At 47.6% G+C, this 19,597-nt stretch overlaps 1 protein-coding gene across 2 annotated transcripts in view; it reads left to right on the forward strand.

Moving 5' to 3' along the window:
• The window catches only part of NECTIN1 (nectin cell adhesion molecule 1), a 166,273-nt gene that overhangs the window by 144,416 nt on the left and 2,260 nt on the right, over nt 1-19,597 (forward strand). For both annotated transcript variants that reach the window (XM_032229311.1, XM_032229312.1), the window contains exons 3-5: nt 1,222-1,524; nt 3,351-3,468; nt 5,812-5,963. In XM_032229311.1, the coding sequence (XP_032085202.1) occupies nt 1,222-1,524; nt 3,351-3,468; nt 5,812-5,963 (573 nt within the window). The remainder of the gene's footprint in view (nt 1-1,221; nt 1,525-3,350; nt 3,469-5,811; nt 5,964-19,597) is intronic.

Below are 19,597 nucleotides of genomic sequence, written 5' to 3' on the forward strand. Positions count from 1 at the left end.
CTAATGTTTGCAAATGACAGAATAACAAGAGTTGGAGGGGACCTTGTAGGCCATCTAGTCCAGCCACTCCCCCCGCCCAAGCAGGAGACCCTACACCATTTCCGACAAATAGCAGTCCAGTCTCTTCTTGAAAGCCTCCAGTGACGAAGCTCCAACAAATTCTGAAGGCAACTTCTGTCCCATGGGTTGATTGCTCTCACTGTCTCTATTAGGGTTCCAATTAACACCCCCAACAAAAGAAGACTTCGAGGCTTAAGGTTCCTCAAAGTTCCATTCTATTAGAGGTGTCATATTGGCACATCTGGGGAAACCCGAATCTGAAAGTTTCCAGATTTTTTCCCACCCGAAAGAAAGTTCAAGTCCCTGCCCGGCACCCAACATGTCCATCACAAGGTCCAATCAAGCACCATCCCAAGTGGAGATGCCTCCCAGTCACACCACTCCAGGTGCAGGGCAAGACGTCCTTGACTCTCTTGAGAAAGGAATGTTATTTTGACTAGATCTATCCCACTCCATATACTCCCCCTCCCCTCCCAATTTCCCACAGCATTAAATGTGGCAGGCTGGAAGGCCCAATGCAGAAGGTGGCTTCCAGATCTCCTTATTTCCAGGTTGAATCTCTCCTTGATCAGTTTTCATCCATTATTCCTTGCCTGGCCTTCAGGTGTTTTGGAATGTAGGTAAAAATCAACTTGCTGGCCTAGAAGTCAGGTAGATCAGAGCACCTGCTTTTTCCCCTTCAGCACTTTCTGGGGAACTAGAGGTGTGAAAGGAAGGTGAGATGGTCATCAGAGGCTACAAAATTGCCCTCATTTTCTCCCTTTCTAGCATACCAGATTTTTGTAGCATGTTTGCTTGACATGTCCAGGTGAAGGACGACTCAAAACCTGCCCCCTTTTTCACGAAACTTGCTGATGGCATTTGTTGCTCCACGTACATATGTATTTATAAGATTCCCATTTCCTCCTGTCTTGTACAACACAAACTTTGGATGGCTCACAGCAATAATAAAAACACAAAGAAGGAAACCGGCGGAAGGCTGGTTTCATTTGAGACGGGATTCAGAAGAAGCCCGTGTCAACAAGTCTACCTAGATCTTCATTAATGTTCAGATCTTGGACAAACTAATGAGGAGGACACCATGTTGATGTTCCTCAAAGGACAACTCGTGGTCCTTGTGGGTTATTTTATCCTGACTCCTTTGCTTCATCTTTTCTTCAGCCAAACCAGTGAATCGGATGGAGGGTACCACCAAACCACTGATCGCCAGGGCCGGCATGACCGAGAAAATCCTGGTGGCCACCTGCACCTCCTCCAATGGGAAGCCCCCCAGCACTGTGACCTGGGAGACTAAGCTGAAAGGCGAGGCGGAATTCCGGGAGATCCGCAATGAGAATGGCACCATCACTGTCATCAGCCGCTACCGCCTTCTACCAAGCCGGGAGGCCCACCAACAGCAGCTAAAGTGCGTGGTGAACTACCAGTTGGAGCGTTTTACGGAGAGCATGACCCTCAACGTGCTGTGTAAGTTGAAGAAGCGGAAGTGATGTGCAGCGGTGGGGTTGGGATTTAAAAGAGACGGGACTTAAAATGGGAGTGTCAAGGTTCCAAGTAGTAGACCCATACTAGACCCCGTTTCCCTGAAAATAAGACCTCCCTGGATAATAAGCACAATTGGTCTTTTGAGCGCATGCACTTAAATAAGCCCTCCCCTGAAAATAAGCCCTCCCCTAAAACATTTAACCACATAGCAATAGCAGTTAAACTTATATACCGCTTCATAGGGCTTTCAGCCCTCTCTAAGCGGGTTACAGATTCAGCATATCGCCCCCAACAATCCGGGTCCTCATTTTACCCACCTCGGAAGGATGGAAGGCTGAGTCAACCCTGAGCCGGTGAGATTTGAACAGCCGAACTGCAGAACTGCAGTCAGCTGAAGTAGCCTGCAGTGTTGCATTTAACCACTACGCCACCCCGGCTCTTGTGCAGCCGGTCCTCACAATTTCCTGGTGGTGAAGGGGGAACATGCCCACGTGCCCTGCAGGCACCTGCCATCCATGTGGAATGGACTCTTGGAGGCCGTTCCTGCAAACTCTAGCTACCGCGCCCCTTAGTGACGGCCGCAAACAGAGCGCCATTCCCAGCAACGTTACGGCTGGCAAGAGTGTGCCAGAAACAGAGATGGAGCTTCCGGCCTTCTCTTGATCAGCTGATCCGCAGGCCGAGGTTAAGGGGCCTCCTGCACCTCAAAAATAATAAGACGTCTCCGAAAATAAGGCCAAGCACTTATTTCGGGGGGGGGGGGGAGATCAAACGAAAATAAGACCCTGTCTTATTTTGGGGAAACACGGTAAGCAAAGCTCTGAGGCAGAAGAATTCCTCAAAGAATAGCTTTATTGGATGTATGATATTGGCACACCTCTGGTGAAAACCGACTCTGAAGAGTCCCACGGTTTTCACCTAATCAACCCCAAACCACCAGTCACGTGGTCCACTTTTTTGGTGATCTGCGGGCATCCCTCCTCCTTCCTCCTGCCAGGTGGGGGAATGTCCTTGGTTCCCAAGCGAAAGTATTTCATTTTGACTAGACAAACCCCAGCTCCCTCTCATCCCCACCTCGCCATCTCTCAGCTCCAGTGTGGCAACACTGAAGCTCCAAGATGGCTCCCGCCAGGCCAGCTTCAGGGATGACAGGGAGATTGTGCTGCGACTTATTACATCTGCCTCAGTGAAGATGTTTATTACTTCTCTGGTTGGGGAGTTCCACTAGGCATGGGCTTTCCCCGAGGGAGGAGGGACGAAGTAGCAAAACAAGGGTGTGGACGTCAGGACACAAGGACATCTGCAGTCATCCTCGTTGGCATGATGGCGCCATTGATTGTATCATTCTGACGTCATTGTGGTTTCCTGCGAATCCATTGTTAGGAGATGAAAATGGACTCCGGGACATCCAGTAATGTCTGCCTTTTCTTTCGCCCTTCCTCCTTCTGCTGTTTTTCCTACACTCCTGTCTTCTCCCAACACTTCTCTGTTTTCCCTCCATCTTTCCTCTTTTTCCTCCTTCCCTTTCCCATTCCACTTTTGCCCTTATCTGTCCAATTTTTCCTTTCTTCTCCTTGGCTCATTCTTTCACCCTTGTTTCTCTCAATCCTTCTCTTCTCCAACCCCGTTTTTCCCCATCCTTCTCTTCCTCGATGTTGCTCTCCTTCCAAACCTCCTCGACCCCATGTCTACCTTCCTTGCCTCTTTCTTCTCTCCATCTCTGTTTCTCTCTTCCCTTATTCTCCTCCTTTCTTCCTTTATCTCTCTCCTCCACCATCTTCCTCCGTTCTGTCTTCCCTGCTCCGCAGACGAACCCGAGGTTAGAATCGATGGTTTTGACAGCAACTGGTACCTCAACCGGAAGGATGTGAAACTGACCTGCGTATCCGACGCCAATCCTCCCGCCACCGAGTACCAATGGAAGCGGTAAGTATTGACCCCCAGCGCATGGGTGAACTGTTATGAGTTCTTCGTAGCACTGAATGAGTAAGAAACCCAATGGGAACACTTCTGTGCCCAAGGCCGTAAAGTTGCTTCAAGAGCCACTTGGTCAGATTGTGCAGGTGAAGGGAGAATGATTGATAGCTCTTTTCCTCCGTTATTGTACATAAACTGTACCCTGAAGACAGCAAGGTAGCATTTCTAAGCAAGGCCCCAGCGTAGCTTCCCCATTTGTGCTACTGTTCTTAAGTCTTTATGTAACCCTTTTATGTATTCTAATTGTAGTCATTTCTTAGGTAGCTCAGTGGCTAAGACGCTGAGCTTGTAGATCAGAAAGGTCGGCGGTTCGAATCCCTAGCGCCGCATAACGGAGTGAGCTCCCGTGACTTGTCCCAGCTTCTTCCAACCTAGCAATTCGAAAGCACGTAAAAATTGCAAGTAGAAAAATAGGGACCACCTTTGGTGGGAAGGTAATTGCGTTCCGTGCACCTTCGGCGTTTATCATGACCCCGGAGAAGTCTTCGGACAGCGCTGGCTCTTTGGCTTTGAAATGGAGATAGCAATAGCAATAGCAGTTAGACTTATATACCGCTTCATAGGGCTTTCAGCCCTCTCTAAGCGGTTTACAGAGTCAGCATATCGCCCCCACAATCTGGGTCCTCATTTCACCCACCTCGGAAGGATGGAAGGCTGAGTCAACCTTGAGCCGGTGAGATTAGAAACGCTGAACTGCTGAAGTGGCCTGCAGTACTGCACCCTAACCACTGCGCCACCTCGGCTGAACAGCCGAGATGAACATCGCCCTCTAGAGTCAGGAACGACTAGCACATATGTGTGAGGGGAACTTTTTTACCTTTTCAAGACCTCAACTCATACTCTTTCGTTTTTCAAAACAATGCATTAGTTTTCTGGCTGGGAATGCTATAGCTTGCCTTAAATTATAAAATATTGATTGTTTCTCTTCCAAGTCCTTGCTAGCGTAAGACACTTGTTTGGGGCATGTTAACATGGGCAGAATCAGGATTTTGATTGTTTCTATCTCCTTGGGCCAAACAGCTTATGGTTAATGATGGCGGTGATGGTGTTTTATGGGAATAGAGTAGATGGTGAAGCTGCTTTAGATGACCCCAATTTTTGGTGTTTGTGTCTGTATGTGTGTTTGTGTGTTTGTGTGTGTTATTTTCTTAATTGCTCCCAAGGGGAGGGAGGGGTTTTCCCCACCACCCACTGCTCCTAAGTGGAGCTTCGCCTGAATGCAAAATCGGGGCAGCCACCTCTGGGTTGATGTGCCTGTCGATTTGCTTTTGCTGAACTTAATTGCTTTCCCTTGGATTGATTAAAAATGAGCAAACTGCATAATTTTCCTCTCTGTGCGCAGAGTTGTTTGTGTTTGCTCTGTGATTTTTTTTTTTTCAAAACACTTCGGAATTGATTTGGCTTTTATTTATTTATTTATTTTTTGCTGAGCTTCTCTCAATTTCTTATCACATTACAAGGCTGAAGTTCCTGTAGCATTTGGGGAGGGAGAGCAGCTTTCCCATAGAACAGATAGCGTTAATTAGTTAGTTTACTTTATCGTCATTGCATCTTGTACAACGAAATAAAATGCCACCTTCTGTGTACATTATAACTATAAAAAGTAAAACCGAACGCACCTCCTTCACATTCCTTGCAATTCAACTGAAAACTCTTCTGACTCAGTTCCCAAGAGCATGAAGCCAACTCTTTGTCCCGACAACCCTCACCCCTGTTATTAAGTTACTGTGAATTCCTCTCATTCACATCCAGCAAAGTCTTTCAAGGGAGGATTTACAGTCACAGACCTTATCCGGCTTGGAGAGCTGACAGGCCGAGTTTTGCAAGGAGCCTCGGAGAGTCACGAACCAATGAAGTGAACAAATTGTCTCCTGCAAACTCCACTCCCCTTTCGCTCCTCTTTTATTTCCTCTGGGAGGGGGCGTTCATTGTCCACCTGTGGCCTTACTCCCAAGTCGACCCCTGTTCTTTAGCTGTCCCCTTCGTCTGGCAGCTCTGCGCATGTGCACACTGGGAACAGGCTCCAGCTGTTCATCTGCCTCACTGATGTCTGACTCTGAAGGCAGCTGATAACTGGCATACGGCCCTGGTCCCCTCTCTGCCTCCGACACAGAGCCCTCATCAGAGCCTTCCCCAGACTCCAGGACTGGCCCAGGTTGCCCCCCAACCTCAGCTCCATTCTGTTGCCCAGATTCCTGCACCCCACGAGGGATTTTGGGGTGTGTCATTAAAAGAGGATGAGGAAAGCGCTCTGCTAATGGACCAAGGGTTCTGTGTTCTTCTTTTCCACAGGCTGAATGCCTCGTTGCCGGACAGCGCCGAAATTCAAAACAGCACTCTGTTCTTTAAAGGACCGGTCTCATACAGCCTATCGGCAACATATATCTGCGAAGCCACCAACACCATCGGCACCCGATCTGGGCAGGTGGAAGTGAATGTCACAGGTAGGTATTGAAAACCAAAGTGGCCTATACTTTATTGCGGGGGAGGGGGGGGGCGTTGCCGAAGGTAAATCTAGTTTTAAGCCTTGGTCCACCTCTTGGGTTTTTACAAGCTTGCTTTGACTTCTCGCATCTTCTCTCCTCCTCTGGAGGGGAGGAGGGGGACCTATGGAATACGGTGGGATTTTCTGACTCTTTCCATTCCTTTAAAAGGGTGTCTGTGTGTGTCTGTGTGTTTTTTCATTCGGGGTGCTGGTTTTGCTGGGATTCCTGTCGCTACCTCCTGATTTTCTCCTTTAGCTGGCAATATCTCTCACTTTCCCTTTGGGGCACCTTTGCCCATCGGATTCGAAGCCGGGCCGCGAGGAAAGGCCGCGAGAATCAGAAGGAAAGAGTGTGGGGCGGGGAGGGAAAAAAAATGAGAGGATGGGATGTCGAAAGACGTGCTAGGAGGTCATGTCTGAAAGAGGAATGAAACACAGGCTGGTGTGTTGTTGTTTTTTTTGTATGATTCCAAAAGGGACATTTGTGTTTTTTTCAAAAGCTTTAGGAATAAAATCACCGGTCAGAAATGCTGCAGTAGAGTTCTTGTTGGTTCTTCAGATGTTATTCTTAATTCCAAGCATGTAGAGATGGTGTGTGTGTGTGTGTGTGTGTGTGTGCTGCAGTTGAGTTCCTGTTGGTTCTTCAGATGTTATTCTTAATTCCAAGCATGTAGAGATGGTGTGTGTGTGTGTGTGTGTGTGTGTGTGCTGCAGTTGAGTTCCTGTTGGTTCTTCAGATGTTATTCTTAATTCCAAGCATGTAGAGATGGTGTGTGTGTGTGTGTGTGTGTGTGTGTGTGTGTGTGCTGCAGTTGAGTTCCTGTTGGTTCTTCAGATGTTATTCTTAATTCCAAGCATGTAGAGATGGTGTGTGTGTGTGTGTGTGTGTGTGTGTGTGCTGCAGTTGAGTTCTTGTTGGTTCTTCAGATGTTATTCTTAATTCTAAGCATGTAGAGATGGTGTGTGTGTGTGTGTGTGTGTGTGTGCTGCAGTTGAGTTCCTGTTGGTTCTTCAGATGTTATTCTTAATTCCAAGCATGTAGAGATGGTGTGTGTGTGTGTGTGTGTGTACACGTACGTATGTACACACAGTTTCCTTCCAGGGTTGTTAAAGACTAATGGGCAGCCCCAGAAGGAAGGGTTGACTCGGAGACGAGATGAGATGTTAGCAGGATTGTCCTATAATCAGAAGGTACCAAGAGATGACAGGTGGAAATGCCATTTGGAGAACTTCAACTGGGATTCTCCCAAGTCGAAAGAGGGAGAGAGGAGATAGGCGAGAGGGAGGTAGAAGGGAAGAAAAGAGTAGGAGAGAGAGAAGGAGTGGGAAGAGGAGAGAGGAGAGGGAGAGTAGATGAGCACCGCCCCCTAGAGTCAGGAACAACTAGCACATATGTGCAAGGGGAACCTTTACTTTTATCTTTAGGCATAAAACTCCTGGTGTAAGCCTTGGTCCAACATCCTTCTTGTTTACCAACTTCTTATTATCTGCAGCTTTCTTAAAAGGGCATTTGAGCTCTGACGGGGAATGATATACAGTGTGTGTGTGTGTGTGTGTGTGTGTGTATATATATGTGTGTGTGTGTGTGTGTGTATATGTATATGTATATGTATATGTATATATTTATCAGCACAAATTAAACACACACACACACACACACACACACACATATATATATATATACACATACATACATACATATATTTAAATTTAATTTTATTTAGTCACTTTCAAGTTGAGGCCGTGCTGTTTAATTCATGAAATTTCCTGTTTTGTATTTGTTCGGCTCCGGTCAAACAGGTTGTGTAAATTGTCCAAAGCTACACAACCTGGTTTGTGACAGTCAACACGCTTTTAAAGGCACCTATAACTTTGCAGTATGGATGTCCCTCGTCTCTTTGGGAATCTTTGCAGATAGTCCTCGACTTATAACCGAAATGGAGTCCCCAGAGCTAGGGTGGGGCTTCGCTAGCAGCGGTGGCTCTTCCGTCCCAAGGACCGGCCCATAGATTTCCACTGCTCTCCTCTCCTCTGCCTTCTGCGCATCTGCGCATCAGGCACTGGGCTCAAGTGTTCCTCCTCTTCCTCATCAGCCACCTCCAGATCTGGGGGAGGTTGACTCTCCATCTGAGGGCTGAAGGATGGCCCAGGCTCTTCCCCACACTCTCTCCCTGCCAGCTCTACTCCCTCTTCCACCACGGATCTCTCAGGTTGCTTTGATGCTGACCCTGATTTCCATGCCACCTCCTCCTCCTCTGATTTGGCTGGCGGCCGGCAGGTCACAACACATACGTCTCTTTTTTCCAACGCTGTTGTAACTTTGAACAGTCACTAATGAAGTGTTGTATATCAAGGACTACCTGTATACCCCGTGGCTGTTCCAGGTGCCCCTGCAGCTGTTCCATAATTTATCGTCAAGTGGAGGTTGGATTGGAGTTTTATATCGTTCGCCAAAATTGCACCACAAATCTCTCTGGCTGATCTTAGGGATGTCAGTGTGATCTGTGGGAAGGCTAATAATTGCAGAAGAGGGCAAAGCCACATCCTTCTCGTGATCTTTCCCAGCAGCTGGTCACGATGAAGATTAAAAAGAAGGACGATTCAGTAACAACCACCACAACAACAACCACCAAAAATCTAGAATTTATCCCCAAAACTAAAATCAGGGATGTCTCAATAGCAATAGCAATAGCAGTTAGACTTATATACCGCTTCATAGGGCTTTCAGCCCTCTCTAAGCAGTTTACAGAGTCAGCATATTGCCCCCAACAACAATCCGGGTTCTCATTTCACCCACCTCGTAAGGATGGAAGGCTGAGTCAACCCTGAGCCGGTGAGATTTGAACAGCCGAACTGCAGAACTGCAGTCAGCTGAAGTAGCCTGCGGTGCTGCATTTAACCACTGCGCCACCTCGGCTCTCAATGAATGGAGACACTGTATTCAAAGCAGAGTAACTCAGAAGCAGATGACCATGAACGGCAATGATTCAAAGTTTTTAAAACCGTAAAAATAGTTTTTATTTTTTTAAAAATAAAACGATTCAAACTTGGCACGCTCGTCCGAGAGACCCACCGGTCCCCAGGTTCTCGCACTGCACCGGACATCCCTCGGGGAGGAACGGGCATCCCTGAGCCGACCGCGATGGCCATTAGTTCTTGCAAGCTGAACGCTGTCAGTTAGAGCCCCTTAAAGCGAGGATCCGGTGGAAATGGAATGTTTTATTCCCACAATCTGTTCACGGAATAGCTGTGTGTTGCTGGACATTCGTTAGCTGAGCTGAATCCCGCCAGCGAGATGGGGGAAGTCTATCACGGTCGGCTTGCACGAACTTCATAAGGAGAGCAGAGAGAGGATGTTTGGGGTTGAAGGCTACACGCTTCGCTAACCATGCCTATCTGAGCATGCATAGAGATACATGTCTGCTTCCATTTGGAGCCAGCCAGACCTCCTCGTTCAAAGGTAGACAGCTCTGGACTTAAGGGTTTTTCCCCAGCCTATCCTGGCTTTTTTAAAGACATAGCAATAGCAGTTAGACTTATATACCGCTTCATAGGGCTTTCAGCCCTCTAAGCGGTTTACAGAGTCAGCATATTGCCCCCAACAACAATCCGGGTCCTCATTTTACCCACCTCGGAAGGATGGAAGGCTGAGTCAACCCTGAGCTGGTGAGATTTGAACCGCCGAAATGCAGATAACAGTCAGCTGAAGTGACTGCAGTACAGCACTCTAACCACTGCGCCACCTCGGCTCTACATGATTCAAATCCACCATCCTGCGGCCTGCAGTCCGATATTCACTCTGCAAACTTGGTTGATGGGTTGTTAGGAGAATGCCCAGCTGAACTCCGAGGGTTTCCTCACCAACTGTTGAATGTGTGTGCATAGTTAAGTTAAAGGTTCCCCTCGCACATATGTGCAAGTCGTTCCCGACTCTAGGGGGCAGTGCTCACCTCCGTTCCAAAGCCCAAGAGCCAGCGCTGTCCAAAGACATCTCCGTGGTCATGTGGCCGGCATGACTGAATGCTGAAGGCGTACGGAACGTTGTTACCTTCCCACCAAAGGTGGCGCCTATTAAAAACCCAATAGTTCGCTTTGCAAACAAAGTTATACGATCAAGGTTGGCCTTGTGACGGCTCTCGTTGTGACCTTTGTCACTACTTAACCTAATCAGAGGTGGGTTCCTACCAGTTCTCACCTATTCGGCAGAACCGGTTCGTCAAATCTACCGAACCAGTTAGAAGAGGTTCCACCAGTGGACCCGGAAAGCAGGCCACACCTACAGAAGAGGTTCCAAAATTTTTTGAAACCCACCACTGAACCTAATCCTAACTTAGAACTGTGTTCATTTTCCCAACAAAGGAATGCCAATCTTTAACCGGGTTAATTGATGCTTCCAGCTTTGGCTTGACCACTTGGATGGAGATACTCCAACGGTGGTTATCCAGACCAGAAGGAAGAAGCAAATTAGACAATAACAGATGTCCTTAAGCCAGATTTGGCCCAAGTTAACTTATATTTTCTTCATCGTCTCTCTGGGGTTTCAGGGGTAATCTCCTTCCTTACCCACCCTCCTCCTCCTCGTCTCCCATTCTTGGATTCTTGGGTCAAATAAGCAAGCCATCTCCCAGCCAAGGTGTCTTCTATCACTTGGCAGTCTTAAGCAGAAGGCAAACTTCTCGGTGACTAATTAAACCAGGGAAAGCAAGATTCTTTTTAGTTCCAGTGCTGTCACTACCTTGATCCAGCAGCAACAGCTGTGGAGAAGAGGGAGGGAAGGAGGGAGGCTGGGGCACCCCACAAGAGAGGCTCTTTTTCCAGAATTGATTGGAGAAGGGGGGATGTCCATTGGAAGGAAAGCGGGAAATTTAAGCCCAGCGTCCTTCATCGAGGGCTTAGGGCACCCCATTGAGATGTTATTTAAGAGCAACATCTCGGCGGCCCAAATGGATGTTGGTTTTGGGGCGCAGCCTCTGGAAGCCTCGTCAGCCGGTCTCCCCAGTTTGCAGAACTGGAGACAGGACGGGTGGCTCTACCCTGCCAGAAAGCTCTTGATTGACAGGCGAGTAGGTGAGATTAAGAGCCAGATGGTTCCAGTTTCCAGAATTGTCAGCCCTTGAAACAGCAGCAGCAGCTGCAAAACTGCTGGATAGACTTTCAAGGGCTCCACCCTGCAGCCCTGGCTAAGCCCACCCTGTTATCTCCCCCCCTCCCCATTAGAGTGTCTAAGGGGGTGGGGGGATGGTTGCAAGCTTCTTCCCAGCCCCAAATCCAGGCCAGGATTTTTGGGATACGCTTCTCAATTTGCTGAGTTTCATTTGCTCCATAAACTAGGATTCAAACTCCATTTTGAAGCCAGAGGAGATTAAGAATGTAGAATAACAAAAGACTTGGAAGGGATCTTGGAGGTCTTCTAGTCCAACCCCCTGCTCAAGCAGGAAACCCAATGCCATTCCACAAAAAATGGTTTCCAATCTTTTTTTTAAAAGCTCCCTTGACAGCAACCCTTGAGCTCTACAGCATCAATTTAAAGATTAATCTTTATCTTGTAAGCAAACCAGAGACTCTGTTTCAAAACTATAAGTGGTAGTCTTAGGATGTTATTCATGAGTTTGCCCAAGCATGTGCAAAGTGACTTAGAAAGATCTAGGCGTGGCAGTCTGCAAAGCACAAGAGAGATCTTTAGGGGCATTGCTTCTTCTACTGTGTTTTTGAAAAGATTTGTAAGGAAGGGGAAAAAAACAAGGAACAGACAAACAAGAAAAGAGGAGAAATGAACAAAGAAAGTAAACGAACTGGGAATTTACAAGCTTTAGAATTGAAGTAGAACACATTAGTTAGGCTACAATTTACATGGTTTCATCCGTTTGCTTCATGTAAGACTATCTTGTGTTATTGATTTTAAAAATGAAGGGACATCATTGAAGTCTAAGCAGGGGTGAAATCCAGCAGGTTCTGACAGGTTCTGGAGAACCAGTAGTGGAAATTTTGAGTAGTGCGGAGAACCAGCAAATACCACCTCTGGCTGGCCCCAGATTGGGGAAGGAATGAAGATTTTGCAGCATCCTTCCCCTGGAGTGGGGAGGGAATGGGGATTTTGCAGTATCCTTCCCCTGGAGTGGGGAGAGAATGGAGATTTTGCAGTATCCTTCCCCTGGAGTGGGGAGGGAATGGAGATTTTGCAGTATCCTTCCCCTGGAGTGGGGAGGGAATGGAGATTTTGCAGTATCCTTCCCCTGGAGTGGGGAGGGAATGGAGATTTTGCAGTATCCTTCCCCTGGAGTGAGGTGGGAATGGGGATTTGCAGTATTCTTCCCCTGGAGTGGGGAGGGAATGAGGATTTTACAGTATCCTTCCCCTGGAGTGGGGAGAGAATGGAGATTTTGCAGTATCCTTTCCCTGGAGTGACGAGGGAATATAGATTTTGCAGTATCCTTCCCCTGGAGTGGGGAGGGAATGGGGATTTTACAGTGTCCTTCTCTTGGAGTGGGGAGGGACTGGAGATTTTGCAGTATCCTTCCCCTGGAGTGGGGAGGAAATGGAGATTTTGCAGTATCCTTTCCCTGGAGTGGGGAGGAAATGGAGATTTTGCAGTATCCTTCCCCTGGAGTGGGGAGGAAATGGAGATTTTGCAGTATCCTTCCCCTGGAGTGGGGAGGGAATGGAGATTTTGCGGTATCCTTCCCCTGCCATGCTCACCAAGCCACACCCACAAAACCGGTAGTAAAACAAAATTGAATTTCACCACTGGAAGAGGGGGATTAAAATATATTCCAACTTAGAATCCGTTCGGTAGAAGAAATGACAGAGATCTAAACCTTAGGTCTATACCTGCCATTTCCCAAGGGAAGGCAGTCCGTCTGGTGAGATTCTTGTAGGACAGGTGATCAACAATAAAATATCTTCTTAGGACCATCCATGAATGGTTTTGATTGTTAGCCACTGACACACATGCTAGCTGGGGAATTCTGGGAATTGATGTTCACACATTTTGAGGTTGCCAAGGTTAAGAAAAACGCCATGAGGGGGACCCATGGAAGCATTTCCATCAACATAGGACTTGTGCGTGGAATTCTCACGCGAGAAGCGGTGCCAGATTGCAGAGAGGGAATTTAACTTCCCCGAGATGTAGAAACTTGATGGAACCTTTCCTCACGTTGTCAGTCGGAGGCTCTGGAGTCAACAGATAACTTGAGCATGGCCTTTTCATGCCCAGCTGCGCGAGAAGACATGCTCAGACTGGACTGGTGGACCTTCTCCAATTGTCCAGGGGGAAACCTATTGAATTCAATTCTGAATGGATCTCAGAGGGCTTCCTTCTCTAGGAGGGGATATTTTTAGCTCTCCTGCAGGCCCCAAAAGCACATGGACTCCTTATGAAATACATCTCCCTTCATGTCCTTCTCTGGTGGGACAAAAGGAACACTTGCAAGCTTGGCTCTTCACCAGACGAAAACCCAGAACCATCCTTCAATTTTCTTTTGGTCCAGCTGCTGCCCCAAGGGACCGAGCTGTTGGCACGGGGACAGGATGCTTGGCTTGAATGCAACAGCTGTTGGGCAAAGAAGAGGAGGGAAAGACCCACAGCCGTAGGATTGGAGAGTTTTCTAGATGGGAAAGCTTTCTAGAAGGAGGTTCTCTCTTAAGTCCATCCCACCTTCCTCCTTCCCTCTGCTCTGCTTCCATTGGGCTTTCTTTCCCTTTCCAATTTCATCCAGGCGCCAGGAGCGCTAGCATTCCAGGGCAAGCTTGGCCGGTAAGTTCCCCAGCATCAGCCTCCTGGTTCTCCTAGCACAGGGATCAGCAACCCGTGGCTCTGGAGCTGCACGTGGCTCTTTCGTCCCTCTGCTGCAGCTCCCTGTTATTCAAAATGTGTGTCACAACCGCCAGTGCGTGGCACCAGCTGGCACATGATTTATTGAGCTTTTCAACCCCCAGTAGGCCAACCATGGTTAAATCCAAGAAAAGAAACGTTTCAGAAGAAAACAGAATGTTTAATTCAACTACATATGCTAGTTTTGTGGCCGCTCAGGAAATAGTCAGGCACGGGAAGGGTTTCGTGGCTCCCGGTGTTTTCTTTTCTATGGAAAACGGGTCCAAATGGCTCTTTGAGGGTTTAAGGTTGCCGACCCCTGTCCTAGCAGATTCACCACATAAGGAGATCTGACGTGGGGGAAGGAGAGGGTGTTGAATGGACATCTCTGACCCACCAACGTCCTTGAAGAGATTATTTTTTTTGAAGACCACCGCATCCGTCGCCATCAAACGTACCCGCGTTGGAGAGGACCACTGAAAGGACGCCACATTTGCAGTCCTCCATCGCGTCAAGAAGGTTTCCTGTTGTTTTGGGGAAACAAACAACAAAAGGAAGACGTCTCTCCTTTCTTAGATTGAATATGTATTAGGCGAGGAGGTCAAAACAGGAAGACAAGAATCCCAGCAAGGAATTTATACTTTCAAATAAGAATCTGGGTATACATAATTCAAACAGCTGTAATCTCTCTGGCCGGCTGTCTTTCCATGCAGGGGAGGAGAAGTAGGTAGCCTCTTCTAGGGCAGAAGAGGGCAACTCACGCCTGCCAAAGGTTTGGCCAACCATCTAGTAGCCATCTTACCAGGGTGAGAACTCACCTGGCGAAAGTAAGAGCTGAAACCAGGGGTGGGTTCTGGCGGTCACTACTGCCGGTTCACCCGTGGGCGCGCTGCGTGCAATAAAAATTGTTCTGCGCATGCGCAGAAGCAAAAACCAAGATGGCGGTGCCTACAGCACTGCCCGGAGAACTGGTTCGTGGGCGTGGCAGACCTGGGTCATTGCCGGTGACCCAGGCCGCCAAACTACTACCGGTTCATCCGAATTGGGCTAAACTGGTAGGAACTCACCACTGGCTGAGACCCAACCAACCAGGCTTGTTGAGCCTAATGTATGACTAAAACATGGCTTATCTAGCTTGAAGGCCTACGTCCTAGCTGTGTAAATTTGAGGAGGTGGGGTTCAGAATATCAGGGGGAGACTGGGATGGGGAGACTTACTTTGGGTTAGAAGGAAAAAAGCAAAGCTAAGCCAACATGTCTTTTTGAGAACAGGTCTACAAGGAGGAAGGCAGGATTCCCTGCTCCAGGTAGTCCTTGATTTACAACCACAACCGAGCCCCAAATTTCTGTTGCTGAGTGAGACAGTTAAGTGGATTTGCCCCAAATCAAAGACTACCTTGTATTATCTGCTACTTTTTAAGAGGATCCTGGTCAAGAGAAGCAACCTTAGGCTGAAACTTGCATTGTGCCGATAAAGGAGAACATTTGTAGCTCATGGTTGAAATGAGGGTTCCTTGGTGGTCTCGGAGCTTGGGTTTTCTTGCAGGCATTTCATGACCCAAACTATGGAACCTCATCCATGTGTAGCATTGTCTCCAAGAAACATCTTCAAGATGTTCAGAGAGCAGCAAGGATCCCCTCGCTCCCCTTGTATTATGAAGGGTAACCACTCAACTGAAATCCTTGGTCTTTACCACCACCAAGTGGCTGTGTTGAGAAGGTCCCTTTGATGGTCCCACCCATCAGCTGCTCTCCTGGATTTCTTTCCCTGGAAAGCCCTCTCGCCTTTCTCCCCCTCTTTTTTTCCTCTTCTTCTTCTAAATCAGGGGTCTCCAACCTTGGCAAGTTTACTTGTGGACCTCAACTCCCAGCTGGGGAATTCTGGGAGTTGAAGTCCACAAGCCGTAAAGTTACCAAGGTTGGAGACCCCTGTTCTAAATGAACCAGAAGAGATTCTTAGCATCTTATTAGCCCTGGACTTTTCTGGCATCTGTAAAGTCCGGTTGCCCATATTCTCCATCATCCACGTTGAGAGTAGCATTCCTGGCAGTGTCCAGAATTGGGTTCTAGTAAGCTTTGGAAAGCAAAAGAAGAAGGGGACGACACCGAAGCAGCAGGCGTGAGTTACTGTGGCTTGTCAAGCTTCAATTAAATCTAAAGTGAAGGCTTCGTGATGGTTTCTTCTCAATGATATACAGCTGAGGCAGCCAGGGAAGTGTGAAACCTTCCCAGTTGGCTTTTGACAATCAAAGTCAATGGGGGAAGCTTAACTTCACTTACCAACCACACAATTTACTTAACAACTGTGGCAAAAAGGTCATAAAATGAGGCAAAATTCACTTACAAATTGCCTTGCTTAGCAACAGAAATCATTGGCTTAATTGTGGTTATACATCAAGGATAACCTGTAATTGCTGGGAGATTGTGGCTTAGAGGGAAGGTCTAGCTTCTATGAGTGGCAAATATTATGGGTAAATTTTGTAGGGGATGGTAGAGGACAGGAAGGCCTGGAGGAACATTGTCCATGGGGTCGCGATGGTTCGGACACGACTTCACAACTAAGAACAACAAGGCTTTGGAAGCCCGAGGCTGGTCAAACCATTGAAGGGATGGGCTGGTGGAAGGAATAGCCTTTCTAAGAGAGAAAATCGATACGAATGTTTGAATTCTCCCAGCGGGGAGAAAGATGTCTTCAAGCGTCATGGCAACCAAGTCTCACCAGGGTTGTGTGAAAACAATCCCTTTTGCTACTGAATAGAGAATAAGGGGAAGGGTGAACGAATTGGGACCGAGGGATTTTGTCCCCCCCCCCCGCTCCCCAGGATGTACTAACGTGGAGAAACCTGAGTCTAGCACACTTCACACATGTCTTTCCTCACCTCAGGGGGTTGGGCTGAAATGTGTTTGCCTTATCAAGGTGTTGCCTCCTACGCATCACCCTTAACTGGGAGTGCAAATGGGGGGGGGGGGCTAGCAGGGGAAAATCACTTTCTCTTTTTTTCATAGCATGTTCCTTATGGAAAAATCCATCTGTCAAGGTTCCAAATAGCATCTGAAAGTAAATCAAAGTCCAAGGCAAAGTATTTCTCAAAGTTCCAATTGATGAAGAGAGCCATGTTGGCACATCTGGGAAAACCCGAATCTGAAAGCTTCCCGGTTTTCCCCACCCAGTTGAAAGTTCAAGATCTTGCCCCCACACCCACAAGTCCATCCCATGGTCCAATCTCCCACTGCCATGCTGGCAATTCCACCCATCCAGTTCTGGTCAGGTGGCAGAGGTTCAGAGACAAAGGATGACCTTGGTTTTCTAGAAAGAATGTTGTTATGGCTACATAACATCTAACTCCATACAATCCCCCCCCTCACGTTTTCCCACCGTGGAAAAAGGCATAGTAGAAGAATAGAAAGTGTGGCAGGCCAAAGAGCCAAAGGAAATGATGGCTACAAGCCTGACACCATCCCTGTTTGTGCAGAGTCATTGTCGTGTCCTCTGTGTTAGAGTGAAACATCAAAGGTTGGGAGGGAAGAGGGCCTTTGGCCTAGAACCATGTGAACCTATGGCATGTGTACTAGAAGTGACACACAGAGCCATCTCTCCGGGGATGCCAGCCATCACCTGTTGCTTTTCCAGGTTTCGCCGCACACATGCACCCTGGCCAGCTGGTCTTTGTGCTCGCATACACTCCAGAAACTGGAAGACCAGGGGACCGGCCCGCATGCCAGAAACGGGAAGCTCAGCTCTTCCAGTTTCTGGTGCTCCTGCGTGAGTGCACCAGGGAGCTGTTCTTTCAGTTTCCGGCACTCCCCCGCACACGCGCACTCCCATTTTGGCACTCGAAGGACAAGTCCAGATTCACATGTGGGGGATTGGAGCGAATGGTGTGTATCAGACAAAAATGATTGTCAGCGTCTTCGGGTCTACGTTTAGTCTTATCCAGAATGTCAACAAGGGCAAGTAATTTCTAGCCTACGGTTAAGAGGGGGAAATCACCAAATCTAGAACTGGAGGGTAATCATGTTGACTGTTCAGTGAAACCTTCATGTAATAATCCTTGATGGGAGAAGAGTGTCTGTTAAATCCATAAGAAACCCTTGATTTAAAGGACAGATCTGTAATGTAGTGTACAGAATCAGAAGCAAAAGAATGTCTGCTAAAGTCCGCTAAAGTCAAAATCCACTAAATCCAAATTCCACTAAATCCAAAGTCCACTAAATCCAAAGTCCACTAAATCCAAAGTCCACTAAATCCAAAGTCCACTAAATCCAAAGTCCACTAAATCAGCGATTGTTAAAGGGTGTGTGTTTAGTATTTACTTTTGATTTTGTTTGAATTGTGCATCAAATGGGATCCAACTTAGTAGTGTTTGCCCCCGATGCATTGGTGGCACCCTTCCCCAACACAACGGTTGCCGTTTACTCTTTTCCTTGTGCAAATGTTTTCTTTAATGCATGTGAGTCGGAACTGAGCTGGTGTCCTTGCATGCACGCTTTCTACGCCATCTTTTCTCACTTCTATATTATGCTTGGAATAATTCACACAGAGGATTAACACTTTGTAGCAGTGCTCAATGTGCCCATTCCTTTTGCACGAAGTGGCTCACTTTTTTTTGGCGGGGGCGGGGGGGGGGGGAGACAAGCCAGTGATTTCTCAGTGTGCAATTTATGTGATAAAAGTTGAGAAGATTTAGTTGTTAGAGAGAGGGTGGACCTCACATCAGACATGGTGGGGATTCAGCCAGTTCACACCTATTTAGGAGAACCAGATGTTAACTTTCTAAGCAGTTCGGACCCAATAGAAGACTGGCAGTCATTTGAGCCCCTGTCAAAAGAGGTGACGACTGTGCCATGTTTTGTCTGTGTCACAAACATGGCCTCCTACCTCTTTGTTCAATCTCATTGATGCCTCTCTTGATCTGGGTGCCTGCCAGTTCTTAATACCTTTCCTGCAAACAAATGAACCACATGAGATCTTATCCTCACGAGGAATTAACGCTTACGAACAGGAAACCATCGGGGATTGACTAAATATTTGGCAAGTAGATCCTGGCAGAATCTTACGTTGGTATTTGTAAGGTTGACACGGAGAGGGGATTCATTTCAAAGGTTGGACATTTTTGGGAAGAGTGTCAGAGAGGGGGGGGGGATCAAGCACAGACCTAGCCTGGAGTCACTACACAACCACAGAAGAGTCAGGGCCAAGCCCACCTCCTCCTCAATTTCCTTACAGCCGTATCTATTTGTTCCCAAGAGTAGGCAGCCAGACTGGGAAGATTCCTGTATTATAGGCACAGCATAACAAAGTAGTTAGCTGACTCTGCACGTGTGGGTCAGTATTCGAGGCTGACAGATGTCATAACAGATTTGGTTTAATGTCAGCGTTCCAAATAGCACCCAAAATAAAATAAGAATCTGAGGCAAGAGATTCCTCAAAGTTCCACTTTGTTAAGAGAGCCATGTTGGCACATCTGGGGAAACACGAATCTGAAAGCTTCCCAGTTTTCCCACCCAGTTGAAAGTTCAACATCCTGCCCCAAACACCCATAACTTCGTCACATGGTCCAAGCTTCCACTGCCACAAGGACAGATTCCACTCATCCAGTTCCAGCCAGGTGCAGAGACAAAGATGACCTTGGCTTTCTAAGAAGAATGTTATTATGGCTACACATCACCCATCTCCACATAATCCCCACTTCTGTTTTCCCACAGTAGAAAGTGCGGCAGGCCCGAAACCTAAAAAGAAAAGAAGGCTTTCAGATCTGACACACCATGAGTTTCTCAATGGGG

The sequence above is a fragment of the Thamnophis elegans genome, chromosome 13, assembly GCF_009769535.1.
Source record: "Thamnophis elegans isolate rThaEle1 chromosome 13, rThaEle1.pri, whole genome shotgun sequence".
Taxonomy (NCBI): domain Eukaryota; kingdom Metazoa; phylum Chordata; class Lepidosauria; order Squamata; family Colubridae; genus Thamnophis; species Thamnophis elegans.